Genomic DNA, 15,463 nt, shown 5'->3' on the forward strand with positions numbered 1-15,463 from the left:
CTGATACATTGCTTTCAACAAATATTGAGAGAAAAACAAAAAATGACTTACGATAAAATAAATTTTATAATATCGGTAAAAACGTACCATTAATAGATTGTTCCCGTCTAAAAACACAGGGAGAATTTAATAAAATAAATATAAAGGAATGGAATTGAGAAGAAATAACACCCTTGATCGCATTTCCTAGGAATTAGTTCCACGCGAAGTACAGTGTAAACGCGACTTTGGGCCTGAGGCAAGTTTGACACAGTTCACTCATGAAAAGTTAAAGCCGCTAACAAACTTTCCTCTTATCTTCGGAACAAACATTTCTTCATAAAATTTTATTCCTTCACAAACATTTCTTGATAAAAAATAATGGAGGCGCTTTTTACTTTTCCCGAAATAAGGAAGTTTTGTAATGACGAAAAAGTGAGGAGCACTTTAATAGCATAAGGGAGAACCAAATGCGGAAAGGAAACGCTTGTTATAATTGACTGATAACGCGTTTTCCTTATTATTTCCGTTAGACAACTCAAGAAAAGGTTCTTTTCGGAACGGAAGGAAAAGAGTACCGAAGGATTTTCTTATCACAATGTATTATTTGGTTGACTTTATGTAAATTTTACGATAATGACAAAAATGTCGAACATCGCATGATCCGTAGATATAAAAATAAAGCATAAATTTATTAAATCGTATTTTTATTATTAAAACTAGATTATCAAGCTTGTCTACTTAACAATTTACAACACGCGTCGTTTTGCTATTCCCATGACACTAATCCATAATCTTTGAATAAAAACTCGTAACAACGAAAGCTCCCAGATACGATAGCTTGAATGTCATGTGGCCAATACATTGAACGTTAATGATCACTATTATTTCAGTTTTTTGAACACAAACACTGAAACAAAGAATCACCGGTAATAATTCACGATACTTGGTAACACTCGTGTCGGCTGGCGTTCAGTCTAATCCAATAAAAGATCACCTGTGAAGCCGTTAAAGGAAACGTAAATCCTATTAGCGGTAAGCCACATATTTTAGAAGATTTGTTTCGCACGTGAGAAAATATCAGAAGAAATTGTTGCGTTACAATCAAACGATAAAAATCACGTTTAGTCGACGGCAACAAGATATAGGCATTCACAACGAGCACCACGATAACATAAAAATATCATTTGAAAAGTTTTATTATTGCCTAACTTATTACCGCAATGAAAAAAGTCTTGAAAAAATGTATCAAGTGATAAAATAAGTCCTTTTTATATGATTGAACACTTATTGGGTTATTCAGTAAGTTAGAACTCGTATTAGAACTCTTTTCAGAAAACCATTATAATATTATATTTCCTTACGTTATTTTTGCAATGGTTTCCATAAATATTAACGGAAATCATATTTTTACTTTATTCTATTTTATTAAATTGTGTTTAAAATAAGTATTTCCACAAAGTTTTTCAGCTTTCCTAATGAAGCTTGTAGCAAAAAAACATTGACAATTTAAACTTTTCCTCGCATCGTTATCTGTCATGTTTTCCATATTGTGCGAGAGTAATATTTTACTCTATTCTACTTTCTTAAACCTCACATTTGAATGAAATTTCCTACCACAATTCCAGAATCCAATCCATTTGAAAATATTTTAACCGTAATAATCCTTTACAAAATATATGTTATTTTCAACAAGCATAACGTTCTCGTGCGATTTTCGACATAAGAAAGAGCATGTCGCATGAGAAAATTTTCGACTTACAGCTTGCAATACAAGTACGTTATTCAGTTGCAAACGATGCACATTTTTCTGCAGAGTCGACGGAACTCACCATGAATAAAATTTGTATTCAGAAAGTGCAACAAAGTGAATCAAATATGTATCATTGTAATATCGCGCTTGGTACACACCGTACTTGCGACTAACTCGTACTTGTTCGAACATAATATTATTATTAAACATCTAGATGATTTTGGCTGAAATATAATTAAATAATTCCAATAATGAACAAATAAAAGGCAACATATGTCACGTTTTGTACGTAAAATTATATTTTGTTCTAGCTGGTATATTTTAAGAACTTTGTATGTTATTATTTTTTTAATGAAACCCAGAGTCAATTTTACTTTTTATTTACATTTCCATAATTTTTTATAAACACTGAAAATACAATCTTAAAATTACGTAAAAAAGAAACGAGACACATGAAATAAAATGAACGTATTTATTAATTTATTGTTCCAGATTTAATTTACTTTGGGAAATGATATGAAAGTCTTGATATTTTTAATGTTTAGATTTAGAAAAACTTAAAATAAGATTGTATACAAAATTAAATCACACAAAAGTATGATTTGATACGAAGACAAGATACATTTTTACGAAACTTCGATAAAAAACGTATTGATAGGTTATTTCACGTAACTTTAATTAGTGTTGTAAATATGATATGAAGATAAACTTTTGAACTAGATATGCACGAGTTAATACTTCAACAATGTGTCGGCTCTTACGTAATGATTGCAATGAAATAGGATGATTTTAAACTTATTTATCAAATAACATTAATTAACACGTATACTTAACAAGCAATTTTGACATTTGAAATGTTTTGTTCTGAGGGGCTTAATTAAGACTTAACGTAGTTTATTTACACACATAGATTATTTACATACCATTCCTTACCCACGTTCATCTTCCAACCATGTAAATTGTTCAGGGCTGAAACGCTCTTTAAACGAATTATTAAGTTACAAAATGATGAGACTAATTGTAAAGGTAGTAGAAATACTCAACTTTCACAGACTTTTTAAATACAATATAAAATATACGATGTCTAACAGTAAACATAATTGACAAAACGAATTGAAATATTTTTTCAAACATTCTCCAATTGACCTGAAATAAAAACACTTATACATTTAGTAGAGTTATACACATGATTCTGGCAGTCTGGTGTCCAGAAGTTTCTCCTTGAAGGCTTGCAGGTTGAGACAGGAGTCCGGGGCGAAGGGGCCCACCATGGTGGGGCGCGTCACGAGGGAGTGTGGCTCCCCCGACATGCGCAGGGTGGGCATCTCCTCGTACTGGGCGGCGGCCCCCTTGTCCTCCTTGGGGCCCCCGTCCGTGTCCCAGGTGCGCGCATATAAGGAAACCGGTTCTAGACAGATTCAAAGAATTGGCGCGTTAGAGAACCATATTTATATACCTATTTCGTATTTTAATTTTAATTAAGGGAATTACACAATGCATACTAATAATATGTCTTGTCAATGTAATGCCAACAACTCGTTGGGTTGTTGGCATCTCGATCTATGAAAACCCTACAATAAACTCATAAATCTATTTTTTATTAAAAGCAGTTAACGAGTTTCAGTATTATTATTCAGCCCACTGAATACACTTGGTTCAGCCCCACTACAAACCTTGGTTCAGCCTGTCAAATCATTATCCATTACCATAGCAACTACAATATTAAATGCAAATTTGCAACAACTTTGCCTAAACTCAGCGGGAAGGGAGAAGTACGTCATTTGAAACGCCGATTTATCTTATCCAGGTCGTTAAAAAAGCTCCCAAAAATTAAGTTCATAAAATAAATCAAGTGGCGTGTAGCCACGCTCCTGCCGGTTTCAATCTAGCTGCTCGAAACCAACTTATTTAGAAAGATGTATTTTAATGAAAGAAAAAAAACATTTTCATAATTTGAGGCGAAATTAGTGAGGGGTTGTTGTTTACCTTTTTCCTCGGGGATGTATTTTTACTTGTTTATAAAATCTTTGTTTGAAAAAGGCAGAGATCCCGTTTGGGGCTTGTTTACCCGAAAAATGGGAGCAAATAAATGAAATGTAAGCACAGCGCCCTGGCGAGTCGGAAACACCGATCATTTCTCATACATGTCCCTTTTGGACAGGTATTTAGCTTCTAGGCGATTAATTCTTTAAATCGGGACAACGGAAGATTTACGATACCTCAGATCAGTGCGAAGATTTGTTTTATTTTACGTGTTTTTAGGTCTCCGGGAAAAATGAAAAATCGCGGGGCAAAAATAAAATCGACAAAAATAATTGAAAGAAAAAATTGGAACTTTATCGGGGAATTGGTGCTTGAAATTCATGTACAATATGAGATCTGGAAAAGCCTTGTTAAAAACGTATTATAACACATTAAAATATTTTTCATCTTTTTCAAAGAAAAAAATCTTAGCTGCATGAAGAATTTTTTGAATAAAAAATAAACTTTTAAAGAATATGTAAGTCCACATGATTACAGAATTATGTCTCTTGGCATAATACGTAAAGTTAAAACTAAATATTATATGCACATATTATGTGCTCGTACACATTGTAGATGGGTTTGGTTGAGCTCGGTGGACAAGAGAGCAAGTGTTCTCTGTGAACTCTCATTATTTCTAATAAGGTTTATAATATTGCTAAACCTATGCTATATACTTTTGCTCAGCGTCTTGGGTTTTCTTAAACCTATGAATAAGGTAACCCAAGACGTAGAACAAAAAAATTAACCAGCTTAACCAAATTACTTCAAAAGTTATAATGAAATCACAAAGTGAGGCTTAAACCGAGGGAACTTCGCAGCTATTCCCTTCAGCCGAATTTTTCATGAAAGTTTTAAGGATTCATTTTCATTTGTTACCGGTACCGTGCAATTTAAAAAGATAGAAGATCTTAGTTCACGTAAGAAAGGTAAATTTAGAAGAACAGAGCAATGATGTGGAATAATTTTTAAATAAAAATGCTCGTAAAATTATAATTTAAATCTAAATGGAAGAGTTTAACGTCTACTGAAAGAAAAGTTGTAAAGAAAAACCCCTTTCAAGAACAAAAACAATTTCTTTATCAGATATACGAGTAAATATACTCGAATTTAAATGTTGGCAAATGTAATGAGATTGTTTTACAAAGAACGAAACCTTGGGATTTTATCATTTGAGCGAATCAAATAATGTATCTTGATATGGGTATATTTTATCGAAACATAAAATAGTAATTTATGTTGCACAGGGAATGAAATATGTTTATTATAATATTGATTAGTCAGTCCTTTCGAGGACTTGTAAGAAGTTTGCTCGAAGCTCGACCTTCCTGTATAAAACTGCTCCCTGCTCGGTGCACTTTCAGGAGGTCAGCTTGATATATTCAGGGTGGTGCTTATCTCCGAGCCAGCTCAGCTCAGCTACCAGCTTCACCCCACCCAACTCCACCGCTACCTCCACCGCATCGCCACCCATCCGTACAGGTGCCTTATCGCATTTTGCAGATAAAATCACCAGCGCTGGCTTTATTATGACGCAATGAATGCCATTTTCACCACCTACTCCATAAAAGTAAAGGTAGGTTATATGACACCGGGGCGTACAAAAGCCGTGCTCGCGCGACTGCCCGAATTTATTACTGGCCCATATTAGAACAATAGGCGGTTCGCCGTGAAAAAAATATGAAAATACGTGTTGGGCCGGGCTCCCGAGCGTTCGCGTCCGTGCCACGTTATCCCGCATAATAAAAGTGCCCGTATATTACGGAAGTCACACAAAACACGGCTAACTCTAGTGAAATAGTCGCCGATTAAGGTGTATTGAAATAAAAAAAAATAACACAGTATTAATTGATGACCGGTAAAACGAATTAATGGCGGGGTACAATCGAACTGGCACAATAACAGTTCATTCTCAAATTCATTTGTTGTCTGAATGTTCCGGAAAGCGGGAATGAATATCACATAGCGATTTGTCAGCCCGTGGCCGGCCTTTCTGGATTTCGATTTAAAGAGTAAATTGTGTCGAGAAAAGATTCCATTGTACTTAAAAAATGCACGTTTCAGACAATAATTAATCGCCTATATTTGACGGCCTCGATGGATGAGTGGTTTCGATGTTTGTTACGCGAGAAAGGTTAAATCCTCAGTCAAACAAAAAAAATACGTCTTTTAATAAAAATAGATGTATTAAATTAAAAAAATATAAAATTTTTTACGAGAAGAATAATATTTAAAATTACTGTCATTATGAGTAGCCAATGTTGCTTGTTCATTGGCGGATGACATGGCTAGCACAAGAATTGAACACACTATGTCTGGGTGGGAACCCGATGCGTTTGCCCACTTAGCTGCTAGCCGGTCTGTTGTACTATTTGATATGTTGATGCTAAACAACGCTACGCTGGTTGCGGTTGAATTTTTTTTTAATAAAAATAATAAATGCTTTTTAATACTCCTTTTTTGTTAAAAGTAGACGATAATGATATCCTCACTGGTATCTCCCATGCTGAGGATTTAATTTATAATTTATATTGTATGATTAATATGAAATTACTGAAGGAATTACTCCAAAGCCAACAAACTGAATGATTATTTTGACCATGATTTTCTGATAATTTATTTTTTATATTGCTATTTTCAATTAATATTCCTTAACTTACTTATTTACTTTGCAATATATCCAATATATTATTATTATAATTAGTTTCCATTTAAATTAAATTTGTACATAATTATGACTTAAGTGGTAATTAAAGTAAATTATATACTGAATAAAGCACATTATTAAGGAATATGTATAAGAATAATGTCACAGTTTTCAGTATCATAGGTACTGAGAATTTGTGTAACATGTTAAAGCAATTATTTATTTTCGGAAAATCAGCATACATGTCAAGTGTGTAGTGTAGTATAGCTAAAATTAACCAATGATGGATTTCCTTCTTGTAACTCTACCTCTATAAGAATACAAAATATTGACATTTATGAGAAAATTATATAAATATTTATAAATATATTGATATATAAATATATTGATCGTGTTAAAAAATATTGAAATTTATTTAAGAATAAAATATTGCGAAATATTAAAAATTTATGAGAAACTTATATGAAAATAGAATATTGCTCGAAAAAGTAATTATTTTTTATAGACCTTATTCAACAATATATCATTTTACAATAGATAAAATACAGAATAAAACCGTAGGCCATATGAAGACATTATAGTGTACCTTTAGTAAAAAGACTAGCTCCCAGTTAGACGCGAGAATATTTCTCAGCTACCTGGGCAATTAAATGAGAAGTTTAAGAGTTTTGTGCATCGTAATAGCATTAATTAGTGTGGGTTTTTGCTTTATACTTTTAAAAAAATACTGAAGATTTAACGAACCCATACTCCCTTTGTAGCTATCATAACTCTACGCCACAGGAAAATGTCACATTAAAAAAATATATTTACCGTAAGTTGCCGGTATCAGATCTGGGTCCCTGTCGTCTCCAGTGTCGGGGGGCGCCGCCTTGGGGGCGGGCGGGGGCCAGCGCTTGTCCTGCGGGGGCGCTGAGGGGGCTCCGGCGCCTCGGGAGCGTCGGGCCCGAAGCGCCACTAGCGCCCCCAGGACCACCAGGGAAAGCAGTCCCCCGACCAGTGCTCCCCAACCTGCTGACAGCCGCATTGAACTGTGCACTGCTGACGAAATAAAGGTTATTTTAATAATTTTTATTTTTATTATTTATGCAAAAAATGTAAACAAAACACTCAGAAAACAAAACAATGTCGGGATTCGATCTCGAAATTTCTGATTGCCGGGTGAACGTTTTACCAACTTCACTTTTTTTAAATCCTTTATTTTACAAAGTATTTATTGTATGAAATGAGAACTCACATCGAATGTGGGTAGTATAAGTAATACGACTAATGAATGTAAATTATTTAAGGAAATATAACAGCTTGGAAGTTATTATCTTTAATGAAATTTCGAAGTTACTTTGATACAGATAAGTAAAACAAAGATTATAATTACAATAACAACGAATTTATATAAATAATGTTGTGATATAATACACATTATAAAAGCAATATAACAGAAGTAGGTATGAAATGGATATTTTGATGTTTGATATTTGAAGCGTGATAATATTAGATGGATATTTTAGGCGAGAAGCAAATAATATTGTTTTATCATTGAAGACAATATTAACGACCCTCAAACGAAATATGTGAAATCGAAAAATCAGAAAAAGATTTTGTCACATCTCGGAATTGAACCCAAGACCTCAGCCTTGCAGGGTCTTTGCTCTGCCACTGAGTTAATTCAACCCTATCCTTAGGTCATATTTAACTGTATCACACTCCAACTAAGGGCTACCAACATTATCTTCACTTTCTTAACGCATATTATAAGCTGCTATCTTTATGTATTATTGCAAGATTCTACCCGAACTGAATGCAATCTAGATAGTGTCGTGAAGAAGAAATACATCAATTTTTATTTTGATTTGCGACATCTATTGAATTTTTTACAAGTAACAAAAACTTCAAATTGTAATATTTAATCATTGAAGAAATTCATTGAATATATAGAAACGCTATTATTCAACCACAATTTTACTTCTTTTAGAAATAGTGATATTTCGTTACACATTTGAATTAGTTTTGATAAAATGTTAAATGTGCAAAGACCAGTATAAATGGTTCACGTTTGCATTAATTTGGTATTTAGTGTGAGGACTATAATATACATTTTTTGAGTTTTAGACTTGCAAAACAACTCTGAAAATTTCTGATAGGTACATCCTCATAAAGTGAAAATAAATTGAAAATAATTAATGTTTTGCGCTAAATATTAAAAAAATGTATTTTGAATTGGTTGATATTTAGCATAAGGGGTTTATTTTTTAAAATTCAAAGTGTTCCAAACTGTTTTGTGGCATTTATAGGTATCCTTTTTATCCTCCTATTTTTGTGACATTTATAGATTTCCGATTTGTCCTCCTATTTTCATGACATTTTTAGATTTATGATTTGTCCTCCTATTACCGTAACATTTATAGATTTCCGATTTGTCCTACTATTTATTTTATTTTGATTTTTGTTTTGTACATATATTTAAGAGTTTACAAAATACATATAATTTATGGATATAACATAATTTAAGATCGTTTGCTCAATATTTCAGTTAAAAATGTGTCATTTCTATTTAATTATTCGTAACGGGTTAATAAATGTATTATGTGCATATCCTCATCCCATATAAAATAAAATGGTAAATGATGGATGGTTGCACGCGGGAAAAATGAAAAATCTTGAAATTAGCACCTTTAAAACTACTTAAATTTATAAAAAAATGTATTTAACTTATCCTAATTTCTAAACGGTTTTATTAATTTGAGATCATTTTTAATTAACACTAAAACCAATTTTCTATCCTGCTATATTTTCTTATGTCCAAAGCCAGTGGGACCATGACATCTCCAATAATGATAAGTATGTTGTGAAGAAAGGAGAAAGGGCGGTGGAAAGTACTAGCCATTCAGATGTAGTCATTAAAGACGGCTACATTTATCATGGATTCAGGAGAAAACTGAAAGTACCTACCACTCTGAAACATGACATTGGTATGGTTTATTACCAGGTGGCAATTTCTGCTAACCATCTCAGATTTACGATACATATGAATGACGAAGATAAGTGTGAATGACAACGTAAAAATGATCACTTTAATCGATCGAGCTAATATTATGTGCTACACGGAGAAAACTTACTACTACTACTACTACTACTAAATAATATTGCTAATTTATTAAAAATCTAGTCAAAAGATTTTCCTGTTAGAAACGGGACTGCTGGCCTTATACGAAAGAATTGACAAGTTTCCTAGTACACTGTCGGTAACACGAATATGCTATTAGGATGTCGGATCACGTGTTAATAAAAATTCTAATACGAATGAATTAACAGGTTTCTTAATAAAATGTCGGTAAAACACGAATATGCTATAGGATGTCGGAACACGTGTTCATAAAAATCATGAAATTTTATCATTATATTTATCAGGAAAAGGACACCTGCATGTAGGTACACGTGTTCCGATATATTCCGAAATGACTAATGTTTTATTAGTAAATGGATTGCAATCACGTTTTTAACAGGATTTTTCTCCGGATAGCTTCGTAATAAAGCAATAGTGATTATTATTTTAGCGAAAAAATACATTATTGAAACGGACCAAATGAATATACCGAAGGCAATATTATTATTTGTCAAGCAAATATTAAAAAATACATTATTGAAACGGACCGAATGAATATACAGAAGGCAATATTATTATTTATAAAGCAAATATTAAAAAAATATATTATTGAAACGGACCAATGAATAAACAGAAGGCAATATTTTTATTTATTAAGAAAATATTAAAAAATACATTATTGAAACGGACCGAATGAATATATAGAAGGCAATATTATTATTTGCCAAGCAAATATTAGAAAACATACATCATTAAAACGGATCGAATGAATATATAGAAGGCAATATTATTAATTTTCAAGCAAATATTAGAAAACATACATTATTAAAACGGACCGAATGAATATACAGAAGGCAATATTATTATTTATCAAGCAAATATTAGAAGTAAGTATCCATTATACATTAACAGCCTTCTAATAAATGTGGTGAATATTAATTATTATAAAATTATAAAATTGATAAACAACTATGTATAAAAACCTTACTAATAGAAACTGCCATTAATAAAAGTTCGCGGAAAGATGTATGTATACTTTGTTTATATAGCTAAAGAGGGATGCGTTGTGTAATTAAAAGTTCTCATCGAATTTTGTAATCTCTCCAAGTTTTTTTTTCTAAGCCATATATTTATTTTTTCGTAGATGTCGTATAATCAAATAACATGTATGGATAAAATAAGGCTTTAAATTTTTGTATTTGATATAAACATTAATATTTATAAATCGGATTATTTTAATTTCAAACATGAAAAAAGTGATATATATATATTATTTTATTTATTTATTGTTATCAAGTTTAATTTGTAAAACTCCATTACATTTTTTTCTTTTATATATTCAACAAAATTATTTCTCCATTTATAAAACAACGGCTTATTTAAAAACAAGTTCTGCTTCGTAATTATTTTTACGCGTGACAACCGTTTCGCCTTCTTATTATCATTCTGTTTGATAATGCTGTCAACGCGTAATAATAATCACACAGCAGAGCTTGTGTATAAATAAATAAAAAAATGAAATTTCGTATTGTAAAAAAATGTATATTTTATCCAAACGTCGAAAATAATTTAGGAAACAGATTCCTTTTATTTAAGAAATCTATTTAAGTACTAAGAAAAAAAAAAAAAAATCATTAATAAAATTGATATTTTGGATTAATGTTTGCGCAATATAAACGTTGATTTCTAGGATTTATATTAACCTATGCATAAAACATTTATGTTATTACAAATATCACTTTCAAGTGTTAGTCAATTTAAAAATAATATGTACGCAATAACCTCACTTAATCAATACGGGAATTTCAAATGTCAGTCTGACGAAATTCAACATTGCTAGTTCTTTTACAGCACAGTTAAAAACATTTTTTATCTTCATTCGATATGACGTAATTAAAAAAAAGTTCAACGACTGGGAAGTTTTTATTTATTAATAAACTAGCTGTACTCGACACTCGTTGCTGTGGCACAGTCTATCCATGCATATAGAGAAACAATACAGCGTATTGCTTTTACATTCAACAGCGCGGGTTTTCTAAATAAACATGTTCGTCCAACAGATGGCTTGTTTTTTTTTTAAAACATGTTTTTACCTTTTTTACGCATATTCGAATGCAACGTTGTGTCAAAATTTCAAAGCAATCGATGAAGAACTTTCGGAGATTTAAGACTTTGAACCATAGACATATGAATATTAGTAGACCTGCCCTAAGTGATATAAAGCGTATTATCCCCACTCCCCATACCGGTTCCATTGGAGCCGGCTGTGCTCGCGTATGGCCTCAAGTGAAATTTGAAAACGTGACGTCATCATTCTTGTGCGAACTATGGTCGAGGCATCATCGGTTCATTTTACGAAATAACACGGCAAAATGTTGACTTGTGCTATGAAAACTTGTAAAAATAGATGTGTAAAAGAGAATAAACCCAACTGTCGTATTACATTCCATATATAAGCATTATTATACTTTACTTTAAGCATATTCACATCGTATAATATGGATCAGTTGTAGAAACATATACTATCACATCGAGAAACGTCTGGACGCGAAACACAAAGCTGGTTGGTTGCTGGGAAGTAAATTATGAACATTTATAAAAGTGTCTTAACTAAATACTTAAACGAAATATTCGACTCTGAAAATAGAACCGAATTTTTTTGCCGAATTTGGACTTCGCAAATTTGTTCATAACGTGGCGAGTAATTTGCGCTCCCATGTAAAAATGTCTATTCATTCAAAAGCAGATTTTACTTTTAAGAACTAAATGGTGATATTATAATGCGAGATGCCTATTTACTGTCAGATTGATTTATTGACGAATCACAGTCAGCTTTACCCCCTTCGTTCTTCAACAGTTGATTTTACCCCTCGCCATTATCTTCTCGTCTATTCATTCCTATGTCTGTGCTTTGAACAAACGAACTCTTACATTTTTATTTATATAAATAAAAATAATCTATCCAAGCATGATAAATTTCTTTCTATAATTGTAACAACTCAGTTTAATTTCAAGCCTGTTTCTTCTTATTGGAAAATAATATATGTAGGTACCGAGGTATATAAGATTTTTGTTTAATTAAGGTTTATGCTTATTCATAACAGATTTCTGCTCTATAGTTAAGAAGTTGATTTATAAGCTTTCCAGCTTGTTCGCAATTCAACCATTTAAAATAATACCTCTTTAATGATCAGATTTCGAAGACTTAAAGATCAAACAGGTACCAGCACAACAGCTCTAGAGTGAAACGAAATAAATACATTTCAATATTATTTCCCCAAGAAGGAAGGTAACTCAAATAATATTACACGAGTCCTTAGTAGTTTGTAAAAGAGAATTCATTCCATTATGTTGAAAAATACTTCAACATAACCCCCTTCATACACAACTAATGGCATATTACAAAACACAAAATACATATACATATATGTATTACAAAATAAAACATTTGTATGTTTTTTATATTGTATTGTTTTGTAATTTTACTAAACGGTTAGTGAAGGTACTCGATCCAACAAGGTTTGTTACGAATTATTGGATGCTTTTAAAATTTCAATAAATAAATTTATCATAATATCGCCTACCACGAAATAGATGAAAATCAATAACGATTACCGTAACAGGCAGGGTTTTCTATAGTCTAGCAAATTGAAAATAGACAAAATGTTTCCAATTTGTGTTCGTGAACAGAAGCCAACATCTGGCTTAAAAATAATTGAGACATTTCGTTTTATTCCATTTTATTGCCTAATAAAGTGTTCAGATATGATTGTACGGTTGAAGTTGTGTAATGTATATCGCAAGAAGTAGGTACTAATTGATATAAAAAAGCTCATAATGAAGGAACTAGAGAATTTTTATTTCGATGTTAATCAATTTTTTTAAGAACTGGTCGTAATTTATTTTTAATGCCAGTAGGCTGTAATTTCGAACGAGCGTTAAAAATATATATTCGTCGTAAAAATGAAACAGCCCCCAACGCCACTCGTATATAATACGGCGCAAGCCTTAATTTGACTAACGGTAATTTGGAGAGATTTATTACGGCAACCATTATTATGGATTTGTCCACGTCCTTCTGACGATTAGTACGTGTGACTTTTGATCTGATGTTTGATATCAAAGGTCACGACCCGGTGATTTATCAATAATGCGATCGTGATATAGTGAGAAAACCCTTGCCAGTGAGCAGTGAGTATAGATACAGATTTTTAGGTCAGACCTCAGCGTTTGGGTCCCACCCAGGCGTAGTGTGTTCAATTCCTCGGCTGGCTAAGTCCTCCATCACACCACAAGCGACATTTTCAGCTGACTGCGGTCGTAGTAGCAAATTCAAATATTGTCAGGTTATTCGTAACCCGGGAAAATTAGCGTATATACTGCGTTGGACAGGTATGGACTTAAGGACTGGAGAAGCAGATTTTAGAGTCTGCTGTAATCCAGCATGAATTGTCTCCAGAATTGTCAACCAACACCAAGACACCAAAATCCGTTATTTTCTTTTCATATTATTTTATATTTTATTGCTTTTTTTGTTATTTTTATTAGTTTTAGTACATAATATGTGTATGTACATGATTGTATTTTTTTAATGTTCTTACTTGTATTATGTTACCAGCATGAAACAGGAATTTGCCTAGTTTGGGGAATTTGAAAAAAAATAGTTCCTATACATTCTGCAGTGTCTAGCAACACTGAACAGGCGGTTCGGAACTGCTCGGGAAGGCCGAACACTTCCAAACCGGTCGCGTAAACGGGCGAGCGTTGCGCGGCGCTCGCCAGACGGAAAATTACCCCGCTAGCGAGCACACGTTACCAATCCACGATTGTACAGCTCGGTTGTAATAAGCATTTATCGTAATAAATCTGTAAACGAACCATCAGAGTTTCAACCATCTAACGAGCCTTGAGCTTCAATATAAAGTGTAGTAAACATCAGAAACACTACACATTCGTTTCAGATATCATTACGTGTCCATCATCAGGGCAGATGTGTTTGATCTATTTGTTTCAGAATGTTTTAGCTATTTATTGCGATTATAATATGTTATCCATTGATTGTAATATTCACTATTTTATTTATTTAGTAGGAGTACCCCGCCACGCGTTGCTGTGGATCAGTCTGTATGTGCAGATAGAGAAACAATAGCGCGTGTTGCTTTTACGTCCAACAGATGGAGCCGTTTTTTTAAAGCTTTTATGTTTTTAATGTTTCTACCTGTCACAGGTGACATCTATATAACCTTTCCCTTACTGTGCTAAAAAAAATACACGCGTTACGGTGCTGTGTAGTAAATACACATCTCAAAATAAGCGATTTAATATCGAAAAAATATGAATATTCATAGCTAATCGATTATTTTTTTTATATTTTATATCAAAAGTGATAATAATTGTAATTTAATTGCTGAAAACATGAAAAAACCATTGGCAGATGCTAAAGAAACGTGCGAGGGGTCCATATCTAACGACGGTTCGCGGCCAACTGGCTAGCGGCGCGACTGGCGGCTGGCACAAACACAGCTGTGCGGTAGTAGGTATCGATGGTCTAAATCAAAAACTACAACTGCAGAAGTGTGGATGTCTCATGTTCCCGCATAGCGAATTAAAGCGGGACATCAATAGCGTGTCATTTCCTCGCACACTCTTCGCGTATTTAGTATCACACGGTTGATTGTATTGGTGTATTTGTTCCCGATTTTTAACAAAAAACTCTGATTTTTAATTGAATTTGAAAACTAATGTAATATATTATTTTTTAATTCAGTGCATAAATGTATAACGGAGGAATAACTAAAATCTGAACCCAGAATTTATTATATTTATGGAGTTATTAAAGTTATTAGAAGCAATGTGTAGTAAATACACACCACAGATGAGGAAAGGATAATATAGGCACATAAAAACACACGTGTAATCGAATGCAATATTTTGTTAACATTTCAAGCGATCCGTGAAG

General features: G+C 32.6%; 1 protein-coding gene across 3 annotated transcripts in view; it reads right to left on the minus strand.

The window, feature by feature from the left end:
* Window positions 1-2,225: 2,225 nt before the first annotated feature.
* Window positions 2,226-15,463, minus strand: part of LOC149424497 (neural cell adhesion molecule 2-like) — a 239,400-nt gene continuing 226,162 nt past the window's right edge. For 2 of the 3 annotated variants that reach the window (XM_089631383.1, XM_089631385.1), the window contains exons 15-16: window positions 7,215-7,442; window positions 2,226-3,140 (exon numbers count right to left, since the gene is read on the minus strand). In XM_089631383.1, coding sequence (XP_089487509.1) covers window positions 2,911-3,140; window positions 7,215-7,442 — 458 coding nt within the window. In that variant the 3' untranslated portion in view covers window positions 2,226-2,910. The remainder of the gene's footprint in view (window positions 3,141-7,214; window positions 7,443-15,463) is intronic. The other variant, XM_089631386.1, reaches the window with a different exon arrangement.

The sequence above is a fragment of the Hesperophylax consimilis genome, chromosome 4 (genome assembly GCF_061612785.1).
Source record: "Hesperophylax consimilis isolate HC1 chromosome 4, BYU_Hcon_1.0, whole genome shotgun sequence".
In the NCBI taxonomy this organism is placed as follows: Eukaryota; Metazoa; Arthropoda; class Insecta; order Trichoptera; family Limnephilidae; genus Hesperophylax; species Hesperophylax consimilis.